The sequence below is a fragment of the Berghia stephanieae genome, chromosome 1 (genome assembly GCF_034508935.2).
Source record: "Berghia stephanieae isolate SIO BIC M18660-M18661 chromosome 1, UCSD_Bste_1.3, whole genome shotgun sequence".
Taxonomy (NCBI): domain Eukaryota; kingdom Metazoa; phylum Mollusca; class Gastropoda; order Nudibranchia; family Aeolidiidae; genus Berghia; species Berghia stephanieae.
In genome coordinates this window covers 23390840-23415063 of record NC_088360.1, presented here as the reverse complement: position 1 = coordinate 23415063, position 24224 = coordinate 23390840, and the positions used below count along the sequence as shown (strand labels likewise).

Genomic DNA, 24224 nt, shown 5'->3' with positions numbered 1-24224 from the left:
GACAGTTATCGGCACACCATTTGCTGAATTTACTAACTTGCTCAGTGTATTTAAATTCGGAGATTAATTTTTGAAAGTACGTTGTCAATGGTGTCGAATCGACAGTAAAACTGGAAAATAGGCAAGAAAGGGACAGCTAGTTGGTTGTTACAGTTTGAAATGAGTTCCCCACTAAGTCCATCTGGACCTGGTGCTTTTTTCTTTTTACATAATTTAAGAACATTGATGACCGCCTCTTCTTCGATTTCTGGCGGAGGAGACGTATTTTTTGTTATGATATTAATTTTTGAAAGTACGTTGTCAATGGTGTCGAATCGACAGTAAAACTTATTTAATTCCTCGATGTTCATATGTGTGTCATTGTTAAAATCTGTCTTTTTGTTGTTAACGCCACCCATTTCTTTAATCATCCTCCACGCCTGCGATGCATTTGAATTTTTAAGGTTTGTTTCCATTTTATCTTTATATTTACGTTTTTCTTCATAAATTACCCTCTTTAATTGTTTTTCTGCCTCGTGCTGCTTGTTTTTGTCCCCACTCATATGAGCGATTTTCTTCATATTTATAAATAACTTAACTCGTTTGTTGACCCAAGGTTTGTTGTTGTTAAATATTTTAATCCTTTTAGTGTCCACGCACAAATCACAACAGAAATGAATATAAGAATAATGAATATAAATTAGAACTTAAAATCGTTCAAGTATCAAACTCGAACATCAAAATAAAGAAATGGTTAGAATTAAAAGCCTTTTTCATGAAATCTAGGACGAATAAGCTGTAATCAACAATACAGGACTCTAAAATTAGCCACGTGTAAACATCACTAAATTGCAAAGTGATAAAAGTATGGGAATTTTAAAAAAGGAATTTTTAAAATCCTGGCAGGAATTTTTTCAGTTGTATGTGTTTAGGGGTTTTATGGAAGGCAACACTTTCAAGTCATTTCAGCGCCCGTAGAAAATAATGATGGGAAAATCTGTAGATCTGATTTTAAACCCACCAAAGAAAAGGTAAGACAAGGGGGACTAGTTCAAAGGGGGAATAGAAGTCTACAAGAAATCAACAACTATACCAATTTTGACACTATGTCTGTTTTTAGGATTTTTGTGGTGCTTGTAACAGCGATCATTTGAGCTCCAGTTAAAAGAGCGATGATAGGGGAAAAGTTACAGATCTGAAGTTAAAAGCACTAAAGAAAAAGTAAGGCAAATGGCACTGGTTCAAATATGGAACATCAATGTCCCTATTTTGAGAATTCCTAAAAGACTAATCCAGGCATAAGCAAATCATCCCGCTATGAAGAATACATTCAAGTGTTTACAAAGTATAGTATATAAAAACTAAAAGTGATAATATTTTATAAGCAGAGAAAAGATTACTACAAGTAAAAGAAATATCATCATCTCTCATAAACAATAAAAAAGTAACTATACATTCAACTACCTCAATCTCAGTTAAGAATGCCTGCCAGGACCAGAAAAAAACCTAAGAATATCAACCCTGAAAAAAGATGGGAGCAACATGGAAAGGGAGAAACGATATAAGGGGAGAGAAGGCACAGCAAGAGTGACATCTCTGCCTACCACAGGATTTTTTAAAACCCTAGTAAAAACATGCAAACGGGGTAATCCTTGAACGAAAAAAAAAATTAAAAATACAGGTGTTGGCAGCTTTGCTTTTGAAAAATATTCCTGATATATTCTTTAACTACTAGACTCTTCTTTGTCATTATTTAACTCAGGGAAACTGATGAAAACTATATATTTTCTTAGTTTAAAAAAAAAATATTGTCTTCTATGTCCAGCGTTACAAAAAATGACCTTTAGACAAAGTGTTAGATATAATGGCAACAACGAAGATGGCTATCCACAGAATTTTGGATGGAAAATCAACAGCTGGGCAAATACTCAAAGATAAAAACAAAGCAATGGATTTGGGAAGGCTGTGAATCTTAAAAGGACAAAATCTTAGCAAATTTTATGTCATGCATAAAGGACTAATTAAAAAATAACAAAACAAAACTAAAAGAAATTAAGAGAGCATTATAAATACATTCGGTGTTTTGACAAGAAGCACACATTTTCATTTAAGATTAACAACAACAAAATGTAAGAATCAAACAATTTTTTTTTTCTTTTTAAAAAGGCATTTGGTTAGTAAGGCACTTCATTAAAAATAAATGTGACTAATACACACATCTGACTTGGATTGTCTGAATCACTTAATTTACTAGCGGCATTTGTTTTAATTATTGAACAAATATGAATATATCAGTTTAAAAAAAGGTAAAGATACTTAACACTAACACAGAATATTTCGAAGTCAAAACTCTTCTTCATCAAATGTAAAAAAAACCCCCAGCAAATAATAATAGTTCAGGTCATTATTTATCCTGACAGGATGTGGGGAGACTATTTTTCCGTTCGTGATATATTTAAAGTAGGTATTACACTTTTTACTATCACTGTTGTTGGCTGAAAAGGGAGTTTAAGCCCAAAACGTTCCGTGTTAATTACTTAGGTCATTTTTTGTTTAATATTTTTTTTACTGTCCATAGTTTTGACAGATATTTGTTTTAGAAGCTTTATATTCCTTGCAACACTTTTGGGTCATACCAGTATCAGCACCAGTAAAAGTAAGATAACAAAATAGTCAAAAGGTTTTTAATCTACAGATATGTTGTGCTTGAATTACAAAAGCCCAAGAAAAGTGAGACAAAAGGAATAAGTTAAGGCAATCAATCAACAGTTCTTTTAATATAAAACATTTCTTCAAAAGTGAATTTTAAAAAACCCAAACAAGTACAGTTAATATAAGTTTCATCTTTTTAAGTTTTATACAAGTCTGTGGAAAAATTTAATGAAAAGAGACAGTGTGATAGAACGGGAAGGAAACAGATGCTCATTGTTCCATCTATAATGGCCAAATTCCCTGAGCATAGGAAAAGACATTACTCAAAATACCAACAACAATTGACATGACAGGTTTTAAAATCAAAACATATTGTAGATAGCACAAGGTGAAAAGAGCCATATGCACAAGAATTTGGTATAAAATATCAAATTTGAAATATTTCGGCTGCAATGGAGGGAATGAGGAATCACTAGAAGGCGGAGGAATTTTGTTGTCTTTGTAATAATTATCTAGCATCTCTTCTTTCTCTATGTATCGCTGGTATAACCACGCAGTGAGTCCTTCCTCATCCCTCGGAATGTCCTTGACCCTGTAACTCCTCCAGTGTATCAGGACATCTCTACGAGGATCAAAGCCAATACTCATACCAAGAAGCTCCAATGGTTTCTTATCCCTGTAAGCTATTGTCATGTCTAAAACCCATTTGACAGGATGAGAAGGGTCTGAACAGGGGTAAAAATAAATAGAAGAAATACGAATATTTATACAAAGCATTTACACAAATTTACCATGCTCAATGCACATCACAATGTTTCATTTATTCTCATAGCAATGAATATAGAACTATATTTTTTATCACTTCAAACAGTACCAGTCACCTGTTAGGTATTCCTTTTGTACTAACACTCTTACAATATCTGTCACTGCTTGTAGCCAGGTACTCATTCACACCGGAGTCGAGTGGGGTAATGTGTTTAAAGTACCAAGGACACGCAGGGATCAGAATTTCTCAATTTGTCACTTTTGTGACAAGACAAGACACCATACTGTTTAGCCACTGAGCCAGACAGATAAAAAAAAGTTTTAAAAAGTAATAAATAGAATAAAAAATTAATACACAGAATCTAAGTAATTCATAATTACAAATGAAATGTTACTGAATTATGACACTTAAACAAAACACTTAGCAAATTGTGTTTATTCACAGTCAATCCTTACATTTTGCATTCGAGTAATCATACTTACCATCGCTATGTAAAATAGGAGCACTTGAACTGGTCTGGATTGACAGATAAGAGCTGCTTGATGGTGTCTCAAAGGAATACTCTGTATTCTCAGTCTCATCACTATTTACTTCCTTTGTTGCTTCATCGAAATGTTCCCCAACAGTATCAATGACTGCTTTGACAGCTCCAACTCTAGGCAACAGAACATGTTTCAAATCAGGGAGATTATTTTTCTTAGCATACCTGTCCAGAGAACAAAAACAATTTTTTTTAAACCCCCAAAAAAAACATTTGACTAAGAGTTACATAACAAGGTGGTCGATGAAAAGGAGACATTTTATTTTTAGAAAGGATAAAACAATACTACGAATACAAATGAATTATAAATATTCAATGGATAAATAGTTTATGAGGGGAAAAAAAAATAACTGTCCCCGAAAAGAAATATCCATCTAACTGTTTCCTTTTCTGTGATAGACTCAAGAACCCATGTGAATTCAAATGGTCCTATTGCATCACAGGAACACAAAGCCACATCGGAGAGATAAAATGATATAAGGTCAATGAAGAGACGGTGAGGCCAATGAAGAATCCACTGGCCCAGGGGCGCCAATGTTATCCCACACCATGGGGAATTCCAACCACCAGGGGCGCCAATGCTCTCCCACACCATGGGGAATTCCAACCAAACACTTATATGAGATTGCCTTGACCAAAAAAAAACAGGGCAAAAATGGATTTATATTTTGATACATATAATTAGCAATTGGTGCGGCTATGTGATCTTGTAATATAACACTCGCTTTCTGGTCAAAAGGTCCTGGGTTTGAGCCGCTCTGAGCAGCGTATAGTTGAGTCCTTAGAAAAGACTCTCACCGTATTCAGGTGTAAAACAGGTACCTAGTTGTTTACACTGTTGTCTGTTGGAAAAAATTGTAATATATCGCCAAACAGGTGTCATGTCATGTCTCGTCCTACATGTTAAGTGTTGCTGTTGGCGAGGGACCCCTTGTAAAGCGTTTTGAGCATGTTTAGTGGATATGACACTATATAAAAGTTCTTTTATTTATGATTTATCATATATATATATATACCTATTACACTGTACCTTATGCTAGATTCTTGATTCCGACACAAAAACCCACCCTCTGGAAATATCATGATCCACTTTTTACCTAGTCTAAGGTAAGAGTCCAACAGATGATGTTTGAATTTAGCCATCTCATTATTTCGTTTTGTCTTTCCCTGATGGAATATCAAGCAATATTATGGCATTAAAAAAAAAAAAATCCAAACTTTTCTGTGACTAAAACCTGAATATTAATCTTTAACTGGGTTGTTCCTTTTACTTCTAGTCAACAATTTAAAATATAAAAAACATAAGATTGGATATTTGGATCATTCACAAATTGCCAGACTGATAAAACATTTAACTGCTGATCAGTTACATATCACAATATATCTATGGACATAAAATGAGTAAGAAAATTCAAACAGAGATGCCACTTCAGTTATGAGAAATTTCCAGAACATTTTCTCATAGGGAGAAAAAAAGTAAACAAATGTTAGTGAACAGTAGCATAAATAAGATTTCAATTCACATTAACAGGCATACTGGAGAGTTACTTTTGAATTTGCCATGCCAGGGCATCAATCAGATCCGGAATTAAATCAGGCGTTTCTTAATTTTCGGAATTCTGGAAAAGTGGCATCTCTGTTCAAAGACGATTTATTTAAAACCATCCCTTTCAACTTTTATTGGGGGAGGGGGAGTGGTTAAGACCACTGTGATCTAGAATGTCTCGGGTTCGAGCCCCACTTCAGACAATTTCATATTATTTCCTTGGACAATATTAATAAGCCCCAATTTGCTCACTTTGGACAACATGGGTGATTCCTGTTGACATCAGACATCTTGTTTGATGGATTATCTACATTCCTTCATGGAATGCCTCGGCAACAGTATCTAAAATGGTGCCATTGTGGATAAGCATAGTTTTTTTCTTCTTCAACTTTTATGGTCAAGAGTTACCAATCAATCATCCCAAAACAGTATTATATCAAGGATGATCTCATGCTTAAAATAGAATTTCAAGCTTAACGTTTAAAACTTGACTTGAGGAGAGTGAGGAGACTCGTTTCTAAAATAAATAAATCAAACATTTCAAAATTCTGACCATTTTGACTTAAATCTTAAATTTCTCCATTCACTCCTACATAATACTAGATTGACAAAGTGGGTCACAGATACTAAGAGGTACAACCTCGAAGTGACGCACACATTCACGGCAAGCGTCCATAGAGACTTCGAAACCATATTCATTCACTACCTCTATTTCAAATTTAATATATAGGCAGCTGCTTTTTATTTTTTTTTAATGGTTTACTGTCTTAACCCTGAAGAGCAATTTTATAACTTCTATTTTTTTTTTTGAGTGATGAACATTAATGTGCCCTCAACTTTTTTTGGTTAAGAAGGGAAGCAACAGTGCTGATCCATGCCGTTTGAGGCAAACCTCATGGTTAACACTGGTTGGGTACTTGAAGCGACCATTAAAAATATAATTCAGTTAAACATAGACTTTCCATCATACAATATTTTTTTTAAAGCAAAATTAAAAGACAAAAAAAAAAAAAAAAAAAAACCAAAAAAAAAAAAAGAAAACCATAAAAAAAAAACCCTACTATATTTTTTTTTAAAACCATGCCCATTTTAAGTCTAAATCAAACACAGTTAGATATCGAAACGAACCACATCAATAAAGAAGTCCTCTCTGTGTTGACACACCAGCCCAAAGTTAGTCCATTTGTACAGTACAAAAATGACCCACATAAGTTTTGAGGCTGTCATCTTCTTGCCGTGGAGAGCCAGCATGACCATTGGGACATCCCCTGTTGACTGATGATTAGACAACAGGAGGCAGTTCTTGTCATGGAGGTGGCTGACGTCATCACCACATTCAATAACTTGGTGGAAAAAAGGAAAAGAACAATAAATCTGGTTTTAAAATATCCAACAGGATAAAATGTAATGATAAAAGACACTAATTTTTTAAAAGAATGCATGAATCTTAAGAATGTATTGGGTAAGACCAACACGTTTCTTTTGGCTTCCTTGCTAAACATCACATTTGTAACTTTAAAAAGACAAACATTATATAGACAGATCCATATGAGCATAGTTCAAGCCCCACTGTTGGCATCTCATTTTTTCATTAAGCAAGAAATTTAGCCACGATGGATCACTTTGCGGCTCTGCACTGCTGCTGAAGTTTGGGTTATCTTAGTCTTTCTTCGAGATATATTCTACAAAAAAAAAAAAAACCTTTAGGATGCATAATCGGGATTCTATATTTTTATTCATTATGGGGTCTCAAATCACAATTTTCCAAAAGGAGGAAGGAGCACATGTTCTATAAGAAATAAAGTGGAGAAACATGCCCATATTAGATCAAATATATTATCATCATTATTCACATTACATCAATTGACACTATAAAATAGGAAAGATTATTAAAAAACTAACAAACATATATGAATAAGGCCCTTGCAACTAGACAAAATAAAATAAATGGAAATTACCTATTTACAATGAAAAAAACCCCAAAGGATTTGAAATAGTAGAAATCTGCAAAATTAAATTTTGAGACCCATGAAATAGGAAAATGGTACAATGTGTTGTCAATAATTATCATGATCATTTGTGACCCCCCAACCCAGTCTCAAAATGGTATTATGTCCGGATGAATCAAACCCTGAAAAGCGAATTGAGAATTGCAAAATGTGGTTCTTTGGAGATGTAAGAAATTGTATGCATTCTTTACCATAGTAGATGACTATCTATAATGTAGAGTGCAACCACTGGATAACGACACCCCTGAATAACGAAAACCCTTGGATAGCGACATTGACCTCTGGTCCCAATTCATTTGCTATATATTATTAGTAATTTTAAAAACCAAAATAGCGACATGCATTTTAGTAAAACCCCTGTTTAGTGACATTGTTATACAATAATCAGCAGTTGATACTCATGCACTTGATACCCGACCATCGCAATAATAAAACACTGTTTTTTCCCCTACATTGCTTTGTTACCGACCAGTCAGAACACAAACTTTACTACACTGCGTGTAATCAACGTTAGTTCATATGGAACCACAGCAAAAGAAGTTTATCAGTGGATGGAACTCTCAAGGGTCCATTAACCTTCCCTGTTAGCTACCTGTCTGAGGTCAGTGGAGGGTTAACTGATATCAGGCAATGGGGGGACGATTATGGATATTTATGGTTTTATAATATGTTAAAGTTTAAAGTACCCGGGAAAACAGTAAGTCAGTAAGAGCCTCTTTCACTTTATTATTTTAATTTGAAAAATCATATATTTTTCTAAACATCAGTCCAAATTTGATATTGTGGTTAATACCTGTTTGTTTGTGTTTTCATTTGTTTAATTTTCATTTTTTGATTGTTGTTTGTTTTGTTTTTAATATCGGAAGATGTGGATCTACTAATAAATATATATACATGTAAATTTTGGTGTGCTTAAAAAAGTCATCAGCAGTTAATTAAAATCAAAACTAGATGTGTGTATCTGTTTTCTTGTGCGGTTTTATCATATTGGCACTGGATTTAAATTTATTCTTAGTTGTTAAATGGCATTCGAGCACTGTTTACAATCAAAACAATGACAATAGACACTGGAGTGAAAGCGTAACTGGTAATCCCTTTGTAAACAGGTGAAATACACATTCTAACGTTGTTGGGACGTGTCTTCAAGAGTCTCACCATGCCCCATTTTTCCACCATATTGAAAACCCCGAAATAACACTCCTGGAGAACGACATGATTTTCCAGTCCCGGGCAATGTCGTTATCGAGGGGTTGTACTGTACTTAAGTTATAGTTACACAGAGTTATTTAACTTCTCATTCACCTTAATCGTTTTAGAGCCCATTGACATCTTATGTGTTCATTGTCATGTTCATGACAATGAACACATAAGATGTCAATGGGCTCTAAAACAATTCAGGTGAATGAAAAGTTAATTAACGCTTGTGCAACTATAACTTTAACACATTATGGATAGTCATCTTCATGGGAAATTCCACGGGTAACGGACTGACAAATCAGACCAAAAATGCATACATTTCGTGCTCTGAAATGCAATGTATTCATTGTATGGAGCTAATATTTCCCATGGACATGTATCATGTCCGCCCTTATCATATATCAAAAGTATAAAGATGAATCTTAATCAACTTGAATTTTTTTGACATTATAATGTTGGTAACGGACTGACATCAGAAAATCCATCTTTTTCAATTTTATATGTAGATGGATCAAACTTTCTGAAGTTAAGCCTTCCAGTAACAAATAAGTTCTTTTATAGTAACCACGAGATGTTGTTCTACAACCCACTAGCAATATTTAAAAGATTGTCCAAAATTTGAATCTGCAGTTTTTGAAAAAGTGTCGGTAACGGACTGACAAATGGATAGTAACGGACTGACACCTCTGAATCTTATTACTCAGAATAACGGTTACTACATAAAATCCAGAGCAAAGAACAAATTATGTAATTATTATCAACATTGAATACCCAGTGTGATTGATCAAACCAATACCCTTCCTTATATGGATGTCAAGCTACATTGGGCATGATGAATAACTCGATGGGTGACATCTGATTACCTCAATCCCAACTTTGCTTTTGAAAAAATTAAATAATGAAATAATGATTCGTGGAGTTGAAATCTATTCTGTCACAGTCAAACGGGAACTTTATTTCAACTATGAAATTAAATTATCCAAAAAAAAAAAAAAAATGTAGATAAGAAAGGACTTTAAAACTGGGGAATGTTTAACATTCTTTTGGTACTTATTTTTGAAGCTTAATTTTTATTCTGTATTTCATCTCGATTCCTCAAGCTTAGGAATTGTCAATAGGCCATGACCGTCACTGCAAACTGGTCGATAGTATTGGCAGTCAATCTCTTCCTCATCTGCACTTGACCAAAAAGCCAGTTATAAGATCTGAGAAAGATCTTCAAAAATTTCATTTGGACCATTTTATCCATGATTGTTACAATTTTCTTATGCAGATTGTGGGATTTCTCTTAGAAGTACATTCTGAGATTCTGAGGGAGCAAAATAAACTTAAGCCAATTTTGATTCCTGGATGAAATTCACTAACAATCAACAACCTCTTTTTCAGGGCTTCTAACACGAAACTTTTTGGAATTTTCGTCCTTTCTCTTTTTTCATCTCTCACAATTATGAAATCTTTTTCCCTTGGTGCTTGCCAAGAGTACTTCTTGTCCAAATAGAAATTTTCGATCAAATTATCTTATTTCATCTTGAAAGCCCATTTCCATGATTAAAATATTTAAAAAACCATTGGTTGATGTATTGTATGCCCTTAGCAGTACAGGCATAGTTTAATTTTTTTTTTAATTTTTGGGAGGATTGTAGACCCTCAAAGTTGAATTCAGTATTTTACTTTCCTGTGCTGAAATGTGAGGCAGATGTGGATTTAGGTTTGCTTGGTTTACTTTCTTTTGGAGTTGTAGATTGATCGGCTTTTCTCTTTTTTTTTCCATTTTGCTTGAAAAAATCCTGTTATTTCTTTTAAGCGTCCTTTACAATCACTTTCGTTTTCTTTGAGACTCCTGCTTTTGTTGCTTATCTTTTTCCTAAACAATGTAATGCTCATCAGTTTTCAGTCTTTCTTGATAATTTGAATCATGGATAGAGTAGGCATTTTGAACCTGTGAATAAAGAAAATTGAGCGAAATTACATCATAAGCTATGAAAGTCAAATCGGAATAAAAAGCAAATCTTCTTTTCTTAAAAATAATATAGCAAAACTAAGAAAATAAAACTCATTTTTAACTTATATGACATTACTTTGTAACAACTAAAATATTGACATTATACACAGCTAAACAGCTTGCTGACCCACTACATTTAAAGCCTCAGTGACTCAAAAGTTTTTCACATTAATTTAAATGTTTGATTTCTTTTTTTTTCTCCCAGGGCTTCTTGCCCCTTTAACAGAAGACTACTACTGGCTCCATTGTCATAAGGATATTATAGATCAAAAAACAGTGTTTTTCCCTCAATTCAAACATAGCAAAAATCTTCAAGTGATCAAAAGATTCACAAGCTTTAAAAGATTCAACTTACCTATTGCAAAATAGCAGGCTTGATGTTGATGGATCCAAATGTTTATAAAATGGCTGCCTGATCAGTTAAACACATTGGAGTGGACATTACTCCTGAGACTTAAAAAACAACTTTTATATATTGTCTTTGAATTAAAATAGAATTAGTCAGTCTGTTACTGTCAGTCCGTTACCCTAAAAAATGTCAGTCCGTTACCCAACAAAAGTACCTTATATGATAAATTTCTTGAAAAATTATCTTACAGTGCTAAAGCCATTCATGTAAGAACAGAAAATCTGAAATAGTGAGTCTGTACAACAATCACATCTTTCATAGATGAAAAAATACTGTTTTAATGGTAACTGACTGACATACAATTTCCCAAGGTCATTAAAACGACCGATGAGGACAACATTTCATTAAAATCGTAAATTTGAATGTTTATATAGGTTCCTGATACTTATAATTGTTTTAATATCAATAAACAACAGCAAAGGTGGCTATAATTTTGTAGAAGTTTCAAAATTTATAATATTGAGAAAATATTCTTTTTGTTCTTCAAATAGGGGATACCCTTACATAAAGCTACAATAAGCATCCTGTACCGCGAATATGCATGAAATATCCTTATATTCATAATCCTGAATGATTTTCCAACAAATTGGTACCAAATTTTAATATGTTCTTAAGAATTTGTAAAACACCCCTTTGGTTGACATTTTCATGGAATTTCCCTCATAAAGAATTGAATAAAAAATTAACCCCAGGTTTCATATCTGTCGCTAAAAGTTTAAGTGTCAGTACCTAGTTCATCCCGACATAATGCTTTGAGATAGTGGGTCACACTTTAAGTAAGCTCTTATCACCTTGATAACCGGCAGATGTTATCCAAGACACACAAACTGTCTCTAGCCAATAAAAGATCTCGTGTTCAATTCTCCAATATATTCGTGGTGCCCAGAGTCTGAGTGGGGTAAGCAAGGACATACCCACCATATAGCCTACAAGACAGTAGATGTTGCTGACTATAAAAAAAGCAAGGCGTAGGGCATAATATGCAATATCTTTCATGGAGGGAGCCATTGTTATAGTTTCTTTGTGTTGATAGATTCAAACAAGTGAGTAGTACAATTGTTGAAACCAATCTGAAATTAAAATGCATTTTGTTTTTAAAAAATGCGTTTTAAATATCTAACCGTAATTATAATAATAAATTGCTTTTACTTATAGCTGGTGCCATATCTTATTTGTTTATACAGGTTCTAAGTCTAAGCAATTAAAAAGGGGAAAAAAACTAAAAATATGAACATTGAACATTGCATGAGAACAATAGACAATATTACTAAGTAGTAATTAATTTATGAATATATTCAAACATACATTTATGTGTAGAGGTGCAAACATATCGCCACACAAACACAACTAAATTTCAATAAATTATTAATACATCAAAAAATGAAACTTCAATCTTCATTTAAACTTTTCTTTAAATTTTAGTTTGTTTCACCTTGTTTGGTAGGTATTGTTGGTAGATAATTATTCAGTGAATAAAACTGATACATGCATGATATAATAAAAAGATGAAAAGAATATTATATAAAACTAGGGTGGACGATAAGACACTAATCATGATTAATATTTCTTGTCCATCCACATTTTTTTCACGTAAATGTTTGTTCTTCTTGCCCCACTCCAACTCACAATGCAATGGCAATGATCAAAACCACGCCGCTTTTTCTTTTAACCTGTACCCGATTAAACATTGCCACAATAAGCAGATTATGATTATTAGTCGAACCAACTTGACCGTCTAAACATAATGAATGAATTGCAATTCAATAGTATTATTCCTAACCTTCACAAATTCTGACGATCACACTGGAGGTCAATCAGCCACATATAATTTGCTGTCCATCACAACAATCGAACTGGGTAAATGACCGTTAATGAAATCAAACTTGTAAATTATCAAGTCCAGTCTTTCAATCACAATCACACGGATTATGATTAGAAGATAAACTGACGACTATCTGATAGATACTACAAAAACCAACTAAAATAATAATCAAGGGCCAAGGGATGATATCCTGAACAATCTTGACTGATAGTGAGCCCTGTCAGTAAGACATGCGTTATATTTGTTGCGACATGATGACCTAAATAAAGATCACCAATATTTCCAATTATCATGCCATGGTCAATGTTCAAAATTTCACTTGACCCCAAAAATTATTATGTAGAGATTGAATGACCCCAGGAACGAAGAACTGTAAGAACTCTTTTTTATCTTCGTCTCATACACACGGATATTTTCCATTTCGTAAAGTAAAATGAGAACCTGGCCGTTAACAGCGTTGTCTCTGTCCGAAAAAAAAATGCAATATCGCTTAACAGGCGTCATGTCTCGTTCTACATTTTAATGTTAAGTGTTGCTGTTGGCTAGGGACTCCTTGTAAAGCGCTTTGAGCACATTTAGTTGATTTTGCGCTATATAAAAGCTCATTACAAGTTCGCGAGTCGCCAAGTCGCATAAAGTGCGAAAAACTTAATACCTAGTGTTAAATACTGCGTTGACTGCATTACTTATTCAATCTCTATGTTTAGCTTGCAGGATATTTACATTGAAAATGGCCCCCCAGACCACACGAGGATCAGATCAAAATAATAAAAAGAAACATAAAACTAAAGCTGCTGATCCCACTGACAGAAAAATTAAAACAGACACATCTGTGTTAAAAACAGAGGTTGGCGGCGTTATAAGATACTCGTGTCTTTACATTCCAGTCAAAGTCACTATCTACTTTTTGCCTCTTTCACTCTTTCCTTTCACTTTCTAAATTTCGCTCTACTCGACTCAAACTATAGGTCTACTTTTATTAAAAATTATTACTAGCTTGTTGATATTGTGTTGCTTTTGCAGTGACACAGTTCAGTTGAATCACTCTCAACGATTACTGAGAATTTTCTTAACATTATAGAGAAGTTATGCGGAGTAACCCTCCTCCGACGCAAAATGGACAGTGCCATTGAATAGGGTCCACCAGCAGTCAAGTTTATTGAATAAAAGAAAAAAAGGCCTTTTTACTGCACTAATGCACCAAATTGCATACCTATCTATGGATACTTTGTTCCGTATCTTTTTCCCAATAAACTTTTTTAAAAACCTGGGGCCAGGGTTGCTAGTTTGGCCTCCTGGTGGCCAAATTTGAGAAATTTGGCCTTTTCCCAAGCCATTTGGCCTCCCAAAATTTGGTTTGGCCACTTGGCCTCCTGTAACCAACATTTTGGCTTCCTCCGACTTTCCCCGTTATATCGTTTTACTCTGGTACCGGTAAAACATTTTATTTGGCAATCTAAATATCTAAATGCAACACGTGCTAACGCCACAGATTGCATTTGCTAATGCTTCTATATATACGAATTTTCCTTATCCTATCTAAATTGTTTAACAAATCTAAAGAGTTTTCGCGAGGCTAAGGTGGGTTTGGTGGTATTTGGGCTCATGCCGAGGAATCTGGCCTCTTGCTATAGCTAGTTTGGTCTCTTACTCAAAAATGATCTGGCAACCCTGCCTGGCTAGGCGGTACCTTGATAACAGAAACGATACCCACACGATTTCGCGAGGAATTAATCATGAAAACAATTAGGATATAATTTCAACACAACTTTTGAAATTCATCAAGGATTGTCGATTACCGAATGTTTTTTGATAGAAAACAAATGCATCTTCAAATCTAAACTGCTTTTGACGGTAAGCGGTAAGTTTTTTATTTATTTTTCGGTCCAAACGAATGATTTATCCTGGTATAGAAGCTAAGTATTGGTAACACCGGCCCACCTCTCTAGTTGTGTTTCAATGTTTGTTGTCGTTTTTGGCTATTAGTTGCTAGTGTGAATTGTTTTCATGTTTGGGTGTCCTTGTGAGTTCCATTCACTGTTGTGTGTTATTCTTCCTGTGAGTTTGTGACGTCACCCGGATATAAAAATGATCTTTCCTCCTTTTTGGAAGCCCTTCTAAACGAATAATGGATTGTGGATTGAAATTAGTCAAGTGTTGATTATGTTTTTACGTAGTGTTTTTATGCACCTTGTGACGGTGTATCTTAACGGATCGTTTTTATGCACCCCCGTCACGCATGCACATTCCACCCAATTTCATTAGCAATATTGTTTTTCTGTATTTGGACGTGGAAAAAGTTAAATTGTGACATTTGTAGGATGTCTTTTTTAATAAATTTATATAAAGATGATAATAAACTTAAAAATCGAAATATAGAACCAGAAAATAGAAGTTACATTGAAGGTAAAATAATGTTTTAGAAAGACCTTATTAAAAGTGATGAATAGTTAGGTGGGTCCGTAGCGCAGTGGACAAACTGTCAGACTTTAACTTTGAAAGGACTGAGTTTGATTCCCGTTACGGACATTTTTTTTTTTAAGTTTACTTTATTGAGAAAGAAATCATTTTTGTTTTTGTTTTTTTCTTCTTTTTTTTTTTTCTTATTCCAAAATTTTTTATCATGTTTAAAAAAAACTTCGATTTTAATTTTCTAAAATTCTTTATTTATTTGATGTAAATGTTGCTGCTCGAAGCTCGATTCATCTTAACTACGCTACTACCACATCTCATTCATCTGTGGTGTTTCATTCATCCTGTTTTGTTGATAAAGGGGAAACCCGTAACGTTCATTTGATCTGTTTTTGTAATTGAATTGGAGATTACATTCAATTTCACATTATTTATTTATTTATTTATTTGAGATCAGTATTTGTGTGCTATGTTTCTTTTTACCTTTGATTTTTGAAAATTATTGTGATTATTCTTTAATTTATTATCATTGTATAAATGTACATCGGTAATCACTAAGCAATGTGCAAAACTACAATTTAAAGCTATTTAAACCTCATGGACATATGCAATAACATTTTCATTAATTAACCATCACCGCCAACTGAGGTGCTTAAAAACGGTCCGTTTTTGTACACCTCCAATGGAGGTGCACCATGTTTTTATTACCGGACAAACATACCAGGACTATTCCCGATGTGCTTGTAGAGCATTTTAACCGCCCATATATGTCCTCTACATATATGGAGAATGCCGTCTTCAGTGGAGAATTTTCTGTACTATTTCCTATATTTTTCCTATCGTGAACGAGATGGAGGAATCCGTTCACGGATCACATGCATAAAAGCCTTGCTGTTCTATATTTTGGGGATCCTTTCTGAAAGCTCCTTGGTTTAGCATCTCTTTCAATTTGTATTTTTACAATGGATCTTTGTCAGGCGTTTATATATTCAAACCTTGATAGATTAGTGAAAGTTTAAAATTTAATAATATGACCATTGTTTTGGTTCTCCACTGCCATTTTGTTTTTTGAAGTATTGAAAGGTAGTGGACTGCAATCCTAGGTTAGTTTTTTTTTTTTTTTTCTATTCTATAGGGTTATAAAGTCTTAGTAAAGGTGCTAGGGTGTTTGTTTTTCCTATTAGGGTTAGTTAAAGGTACTGGGTTTTATTTTTTCTTAGGGTTAGTTGGGGGAATAATTTGGTTGTTTCCCTTAGCATGAGGAGCTTTCGGAAGGCCTCCCCATATTTGAATGTTTTCATTTTTATTGTTTTATTTTATTTTCCCACAGGAAGATGATGAGCTACTTCTGAATGTTGAGGATGAAGATGGGGAGTGTGATATGGACTTTGATGATGATGATGGTCATTATATAGATGGCTCAGAGGTATGCGAGTGTTTCAATTTGTAAATTTCAGCCAAAGCTCATACAAATTAAAATTAATGTCAGCGATTGGTCCTATCATGTTGGCAGGCGTTAGGTGTTGCTCTATTATAGCAATGCCAAGTGTTACCTAGGTGTCACTCAGAAATGTTCACCCTGATTGTACCAATTTTTGTAAATATACCTTCCAGTCCAGAGTCAAAACACTTAACCATTAAGCTACAGATCCACCTGACTTGTTGAGATATTTAATTATGTCTATTTATAATAAATTTTAAAAAATTTGAATGCCACTTTTATTTTGTTTTTTTTTTAAATGTCAGATGCAGAAAAAAACAAGACATACAGATGGTTTCCTTTTTAATGCTGAGTGGCTGTATTTTTACGATTACCAAAATATTGGAGCTATATCAGTGTTGTGTTAGGTGTCACTCTATTAAGGCATTATCTAGTCTCTTCCTATCCAAGATGTCCACCAAAGTCGGAAAGTCGGATTTTGGTCGGTAGAGCAGTTCCGTGGTCTGAAAAAAATGAACATTGGTTGGTAATGAAAATGTTCATACATTTTCTACTACTACTATACTATTACATATATTGTTTTCTCCCAAATTACACATCTTTGATTCTTAAGGTTGGCATCTCTGAGTTTATCCCAGTCTCTCTGTCAGTTTGAATTACTCTGTACCCTTTGAATAGGGCGCAAGCCTTTAATAAAGTACTTTTTGTCCGATTCAATATCCGCAGCCATTCAATCTTTGCTGATGGATAGAGGTCCAAAATAAAAAATCCCTAATCAATATAGAATGGAAATTTCTCCCGTAGCTTGTGACTCAATGGTTCTTTTCGTTCAACGATTTTGGGCCCTATTCTTTATGAATGAATTCAATCTGAGGTGAAAGTTGTCCTGGAGTATCCGTAGATTTTGATATTTTTTTCTCCTAAATTTGCAATTTGCACTGTTTTTTTTTTTGGGGGGGGGGGGGGGTGGGGGGCTTCTGTCACAGGGGATCAACTGGGAGAAATAACAAAATAACCTGTGTTGCTAAATTGCCCTGCTTTGAATCACTTAACATTGGGGGGGGGGGGGGGGGGGGGGGGGGGGGATGTTCAGGGAAATTGATTGGCTCCCAACTTTCATCCCATTAATATACGAGTTTAGACCACTAATTGAAATCCAAAATAATAATTTATCTTGGTTGTCTTTAAAAAGTCATGAATTATTGATTTCCAAAACAATCTTTACTTTATGTTGCAACAATTGAAACAAACTACTGCATATTGAATGTTTATTTTCATTGCACAGATATCTGGATTTTTGAACAAAATAGGAATAAGCAAGCATCGACCTTTTTCAACAGATATGGAGGAGTCCAAAAAAACTTTTGAAGAAGAAGTTGAGATAAAAGAGGAAAAAGTCAAGAAAAAGGAAAAAAAGAATAAAAACAAGTTCAAAGCTGACAAAGAATCATCAAACACACATGATGGACAGATTGATCAAATGACAAAGAAAAAGATAAAAGAAAACCAAGAAGGGAAAAAGAATAAAAACGTATTGGTAAAAGATGAAATAGATGATGACAAGAAGTTGAAAAAGCAGAAAAAGAAATCATCTGTCAAGAAAGATTCAATAGGGGAAAGCAGACAAAGTAACGAAAAGCCTCGTCTCAAAGCACTGGAAACTGCCATGTCCTACCTGAAGACGAATAAAAGTCGGTCATTCCTGCTGTTGAAACAAGGGGAGTTATGGAGAGATGAGCAGGTTTGTGATTTTTAAAAAAATCATCTTTTGTTTTTCTTAGGTGTGAATTTCTTTCTATTTATCGGTTTGCCTCTGAAATGAATTAAGGCCCTGCTTCACACCTGCTATTTTCCAATTTTGAAACCCAGAAATTGTAAGTAGTTTTTCAGAGGCATGATGCCGGAGTTAATCACGGTTTCTATAGCATTAAATGGACAATAGCAATTGCTTGCTACCATTTGGATAGGATGTTTCTTTGTCGCAAAGTACTTTCTACCAGATCTAATGGACCCAATCCCTGCTGGGTGAACTTCCCAGAAATTTTGTCTGAAACAAATTAAAAGTACTTTCATTTTTGATACCTTCAGTATCACTTCCATTGCCACTACAATACCTTTATCATGGTCAGCGTTACCACCATCAGTGACAACATCACCACAACCACATAATCAAAATCATCATCATCACTATCACCACTAATAACTCTACCATCACCATAACAACATCCATCACTACTACCACATCTACCATCATCATCATCAATTTGTTAGGTATTATACTGCATAATATTATGATGATAAAATGATAGCAGCGTAAGCAGTAGTTTTTGTGATGAATCTTGAGTGTTACATAATAAAGGGAATAATATTGACTATCGACCGTCGCTGCTCTCAACAAGACTGATGAGACCAAAGCCATACAGGGCGCAAACCATCGTCTCTTGAGACGGAAGGATGCCGACCTAATTGACTATTTGATGCATTTGATAAGCCTAAATGTCGCCTGCAATGCCTTACTTTGAATCATATTTTAATACCTTTTTCTGGGTGAAATGGAGGAAGGAAGTGGGGGGGGGGGGGGGGGGTGGTGGTTATAGCGTGCCCCCAGCCCCTATTATTGTCTATTAGATATTTTGGAATTTCATAGTTCTCATTTAGTGGTCGCTATAGGTACCTTTGTAGATTTTTCCTTACAGGGTTGAAGAATGTTTAAAAGTCTTTAATATTAGGGAGACGCTTTTTTAAATTTTACTTCTTTTCAGATACAAACCGTGTCAAACATTGGTCCAGAGGACGATTTGGTCAAAGAAGCTGAAAGCCTTGCTGAACGTCTTTTAAAAGAAGACTGTGCCCGCTATGCAAAGCGTGAGTGTTATTGCAGTTCTTTGAAAGACTGATTTTTCGTTAGTATAGCATATATCTATATCTATAATATTCTTCTTCTTCTTCTTCTTCTTCTTCTTCTTCTTCTTCTTCTTCTTCTTCTTCTTCTTCTTCTTCTTCTTCTTCTTCTTCTTCTTCTTCTTCTTTTTTTTTTTTTATCTTGATGTGGGAATCATCATTAGATATGCGTATACTATCTGATGTCTTGAGGTATGTTTAATGGTTTCCTGGAAGTCAACTGAGTCACTTAGGGCCCTTTTTATTTCCTAGTCTACCGACTTCAGAGCTTTGGCTGCTTTTAGTAAATAATGAATTTAGTAATAGTAAATAGTAAATAATGAATTTATATAGCGCCTAAACATCCACGTTAATCGTGCTCTGCGACGCTTTACATAATAAAAATAAAAATGTTTAAAAACAACAAAATTGAAAATCACGACACTACATGATTCATAATAAGCTTGCATACAAAAACAATCTAAGCAACATCCATTTCATGAAAAATAAGCCTCACGGAACAACTCAGTCTTCAGACATTTCCTGAAAGATGATAAATTTTCACAGGACTTTGTCCGAGGACTAAGTGCGTTCCATAGGCGTGGAGCTATGAATGAAAAAGCTTTTTCACCGAAAGTGGATTTTGAGGTGGTAACTTTTAGAAGTTGGGACGGAGATGATCTTAAATTTCGAGTGGGTTCATACTATTTAATCAGTTCCTGCAAATATTTAGGTGCCAATCCATCCAGACATCTAAAAACATAGCACAAGCCAGTGCAATTCCTGGAGAACTGGTGTTATAGGATCTCTTTTTTTCGTTAATTTTATAAGTCTAACCGCTTTATTTTGAATTTTTTGTAGTTGATGAATTAATCTACTTTGACAGCAAATGAGAAGGACATTGCAATAATCTAATCTGATAGTAATAAACGAATAAACAAGCATCTTTGTAATATCTTCATCAATATAATGTCTGATTCTTCCAATGTTTCTAATGTGATAGTTACAACATTGGCATATTTTTTTAACATGATCTTCCATGGATAACTCCATGATTGGGTCCTACCTAAGTTTACCATTGAAGATTTGATTATTTTTTTAAAATGGCAGTTTCGGGATCAGGCACTGTTGTAAGATATAAAAAAATTGAAAAATGTGTATAACACAGTGCCAGGCAAAGCTGAAAGAAAAGTTGAGGAGGCTGATTTTTTTTTTTTTTGGGGGGGGGGGGGGTAACTTTTCTTGTATTTTTCTTTCAGCTCAGTCTGAGTTACCCAGTTTCTACAGCATTAAAACAAATATTAACAATTGTTTACTACCCTTTGATAGGACGCTAGTCAATTGCAAAGTACTTTCTGCCAGATCTAACAGATGCAGCTACTCAATCACAGCTGGTTGGACAGAGGGGGAAGGGATGGCGAGGAGAGATGGCTCAAGAAAATCTATAATGCACATGTGGTGGATTGCTTGTGTGGGGAGAACTTTTTCCAGCTGAGCGCTAAGCACCCTGCAAAATTTGATAAGCTTTCCCTAAAATTGTTCTCTAATTCCAGAAAAAGAAAATGCAAAAGGATCAGAGGCTCGGTGGGTGAAGACTGTGCTGGTTTCTGGTACACTGTCAGACAAGGTTGCAGCCCTAACCCTCATTATACGAGAGTCCCCAGTGCACAACATCACTAGCATTGATACCCTTCTATCGATGGCAAGCAAAAAAGGTCGGAGGGAGGCCTTAATGGCTGTAGGTAAGAGAATCAGAAAATTTCCAATTGTTTATAGATTTATGATGATAAAATTTTGTTTACCTTTACCTATGTGGTTTGTAAAATTATGCCTTTTTTTATCTTTCTTTAGTCCATCAATTAGTATTTATAGATTCAGTATATTTGCATTATTGAAGTATTATACTAGGAAATCAAAGTTAAAGTAAGGGCTGGATATGTGGAGAAAAGAAAATTAGTGTGACTGTCTAGTTTCTTATAGTTTTGTGTATGTGTGTGTGATCATCTTTTTTTCCTTTTTTGCCTTGACATTTACATTTTTCATCATCTTTTTTTTTCTTCATCTCTCCCAGACACACTGACAGATTTATTCATGACTGGCCTTTTGCCTGATCGAAAGCTCTATAATTTTTATCAGGTGAGAATTTTATCAGATATTTAACTTTTTCATTATTTAAAATATAATCATTTATTCATTTCCAGCATTTTTATGATTGTATTTTTTTCTTTTTCTAGATGTAGAATTTTGATTTTGATTTTTCTTCTTCTTCATCATCATCGTTGTCATCATCATTATCATCATCATTTTCTTCGACTTCTACTACTGCTACTACTATTACTACCACTACCACTTCTCATATTAAAAAAAAATTTGTTGATGTATGATGTCTATTAGCATTAGAAGAAGGAATATTGGATATTTATTCCGATTTCTTAGTTTTCATTTAATATGACTTAATGACAGCATGGTACACATATATGTTCCCTGCTTCGTACCTGGAAGTTACTAACCAAATTAGATTCTTCTGCCTCTCTGTATGACAATGAGCAAGTCTCTTTTCTCTAACTATTTTTGTAGCACTTGTTGCAGTTAATGCTTGGGTTATTACTATGTTCAGACAAAACCAAAAATTTTCAGAAGCAGCGAATAAAGATAATTAAAAAATTTTATTTATTGGTATTTAAATATTAATCCTTTAGAGCTATAGATTATCTCTTGGAGAAGGAGTTGATTTCAATTTCTGTAGCATTAAAAAGACAATACTTATTGCTCTTGTTACCTTTTGGATTTGCCGCTGGTCTATTGCTAAATATTTTCAACCAGTTCTGATAGACCCAAACAACCCAATAACTACTGGCAGGAAAGAGAGAGAGAGAGAGAGAGAGAGAGAGAGAGAGGAGGCAGGGGGGGGGGGGGTCAGTCAAAACGAACTGCACTTGGGATCAATGTCAGTCCCTTTTCTTAGGAAGCAACTGTTCTACCATTGAATTATTGGGACCCCTGTTTTCATGTATGCAAGGTTTCCGGCTTAATCCGGATATCCGGCTTTTCGAAATGGATTTTAAGATATTTCTGGGATCTAGATCATCTCAACATAATACCATTTTGATGCAATTGGTCACATTTCAAAATAAGTTTCAGGCATTTTTGAATTTGTTAGAATTGAATTTCAGGCTTTTTGGGGATGACCTACATGCAACCGTCTGTTTTAATTTTTTTCAGTTTTTGTAGAAAGTTGTTAAATTGATCATTGTGTATAACTGTTCAGCTCAAGCTTCTGTTTTGTCTCTAATATGTGAATAGCTGTTAGTGACGTCTTTTTTTGTCAATATTAAAATTTGAATATTTATAAAGCGCCATATCCAATGAACTTACAAGGAGTCCCTAATAACAACACTTGACAGAACATGTAGGATAAGACATGACATCTGTAAACCAATATTACATTTTTTCTTTCAACAGAGACAATACTGTTAATAACCAGATACTTGTTTTACACTTCAGTACTGTGAGAGAATATGGGTAAAGAGCCCTTACCAAGGACTCAACATTGCTCTGCTCGAAGCAGTATTTGAACCCGAGCCCTACTGGTCTGAAAACTAGTGTCATACCTCAAAACCAGAAAGCCGTCACTCTGCCCTTTGCCCTTGGTTCTTTTATAAAATCTCATTGATATTAGATTGGGCCTCAAATAATTATTTTATTCTCCACCAGTTCCCTTTAACTAGTCTGTGGGATATGACCAGTGGTAACGTGGACCAGAGAGACAAGTTTTTGATATGTTGGTATTTCGAAGACATCTTAAAGAAAAAATATTCACAGTTTATTAAAATATTGGGGGTAAGTGTTTATCACAGATAGTTGAATTTGTTTATTATCCTTTAATGAAATTAAATTTAACTTTAAACTGAGATTTTATATACCGTATATGTGCTCAAAGGGCTTTGCAAATTGTAAAAATGGGTCCCAGTCCAACAGCAACACTTAACATGTAGGACAAGACATTTGTGTTGTTCAAGATTATAACAAATCAATAGGTGAGAACGATTTTAAAACATACTATTTCGATTTGATAATTTTAAGAAATATGTTTTCATTATCATTCCATTTCTTTTTCACACAATTTTTTATATTGAGTTATCGTATCATATTTTATTGATTTTAAAACTTTTCTAATTTCAGGAGATGTTGTTCGACACGTTACAAGCAACCAAAGAAAAAGCTATCCGTATGTCTTGTGTATTAATTTAATAATTACAAATTGGTTTGAAAAGAGTGTTTTTTTTTTCTTTCAAAAAAGGTGTTCCACATCACAATTAGATAATTTAGGCTGAACATTATTAATATTTTGACATCAGTGGTACTGTGCTTAGTCTTGTCACAAAACTCAAGTGATGTTAGGCATGGTTGGTCATTGGATAGATAACAGTGATCGTAAAAAAATTCTAGTCTCAGCATTTGTTCTTGAATAAGGCCCTATACAAACATTACCCCACTCAATTCAGGCTATTAGTGTTAGTGCAAAAAGTTGACTAACAGGAAATGGGAATGTGGTTCAATACGGTTTT

General features: G+C 34.2%; 2 protein-coding genes across 9 annotated transcripts in view; one reads left to right on the top strand and one right to left on the bottom strand.

Annotated features, from left to right (window-relative positions):
* Positions 1 to 596: 596 nt before the first annotated feature.
* On the bottom strand, positions 597 to 13250 carry LOC144970607 (acyl-CoA:lysophosphatidylglycerol acyltransferase 1-like). Of its 4 annotated transcripts, none has more exons than XM_078910438.1 (5): positions 12882 to 13250; positions 6613 to 6827; positions 4969 to 5105; positions 3880 to 4052; positions 597 to 3356 (listed from the first exon to the last, which is right to left on the bottom strand). In XM_078910438.1, exons 2-5 carry the CDS (start codon positions 6739 to 6741, stop codon positions 2914 to 2916), a joined length of 882 nt encoding a protein of 293 aa, XP_078766564.1. In that variant the 5' UTR covers positions 6742 to 6827; positions 12882 to 13250; the 3' UTR covers positions 597 to 2913. The 4 variants fall into 4 exon arrangements, with proteins under 4 accessions (XP_078766564.1, XP_078766554.1, XP_078766535.1 ...); XM_078910428.1 differs by having other exon boundaries at positions 3880 to 4103; positions 12882 to 13225; XM_078910409.1 differs by lacking the exon at positions 12882 to 13250 and adding an exon at positions 11893 to 12109 and having other exon boundaries at positions 3880 to 4103.
* The window catches only part of LOC144970584 (CCAAT/enhancer-binding protein zeta-like), a 36581-nt gene continuing 20454 nt past the window's right edge, over positions 8098 to 24224 (top strand). The window contains exons 1-8 of one of the 5 annotated variants that reach the window (XM_078910389.1): positions 8098 to 8198; positions 16666 to 16761; positions 18062 to 18517; positions 19539 to 19641; positions 21210 to 21398; positions 21728 to 21792; positions 23371 to 23496; positions 23839 to 23884. In XM_078910389.1, coding sequence (XP_078766515.1) covers positions 16717 to 16761; positions 18062 to 18517; positions 19539 to 19641; positions 21210 to 21398; positions 21728 to 21792; positions 23371 to 23496; positions 23839 to 23884 — 1030 coding nt within the window. In that variant the 5' untranslated portion in view covers positions 8098 to 8198; positions 16666 to 16716. Of the gene's footprint in view, positions 8199 to 12007; positions 12145 to 13609; positions 13771 to 16665; positions 16762 to 18061; positions 18518 to 19538; positions 19642 to 21209; positions 21399 to 21727; positions 21793 to 23370; positions 23497 to 23838; positions 23885 to 24224 lie in introns of those variants that run through there. The other 4 variants (XM_078910371.1, XM_078910380.1, XM_078910362.1 and 1 more) reach the window with 4 other exon arrangements.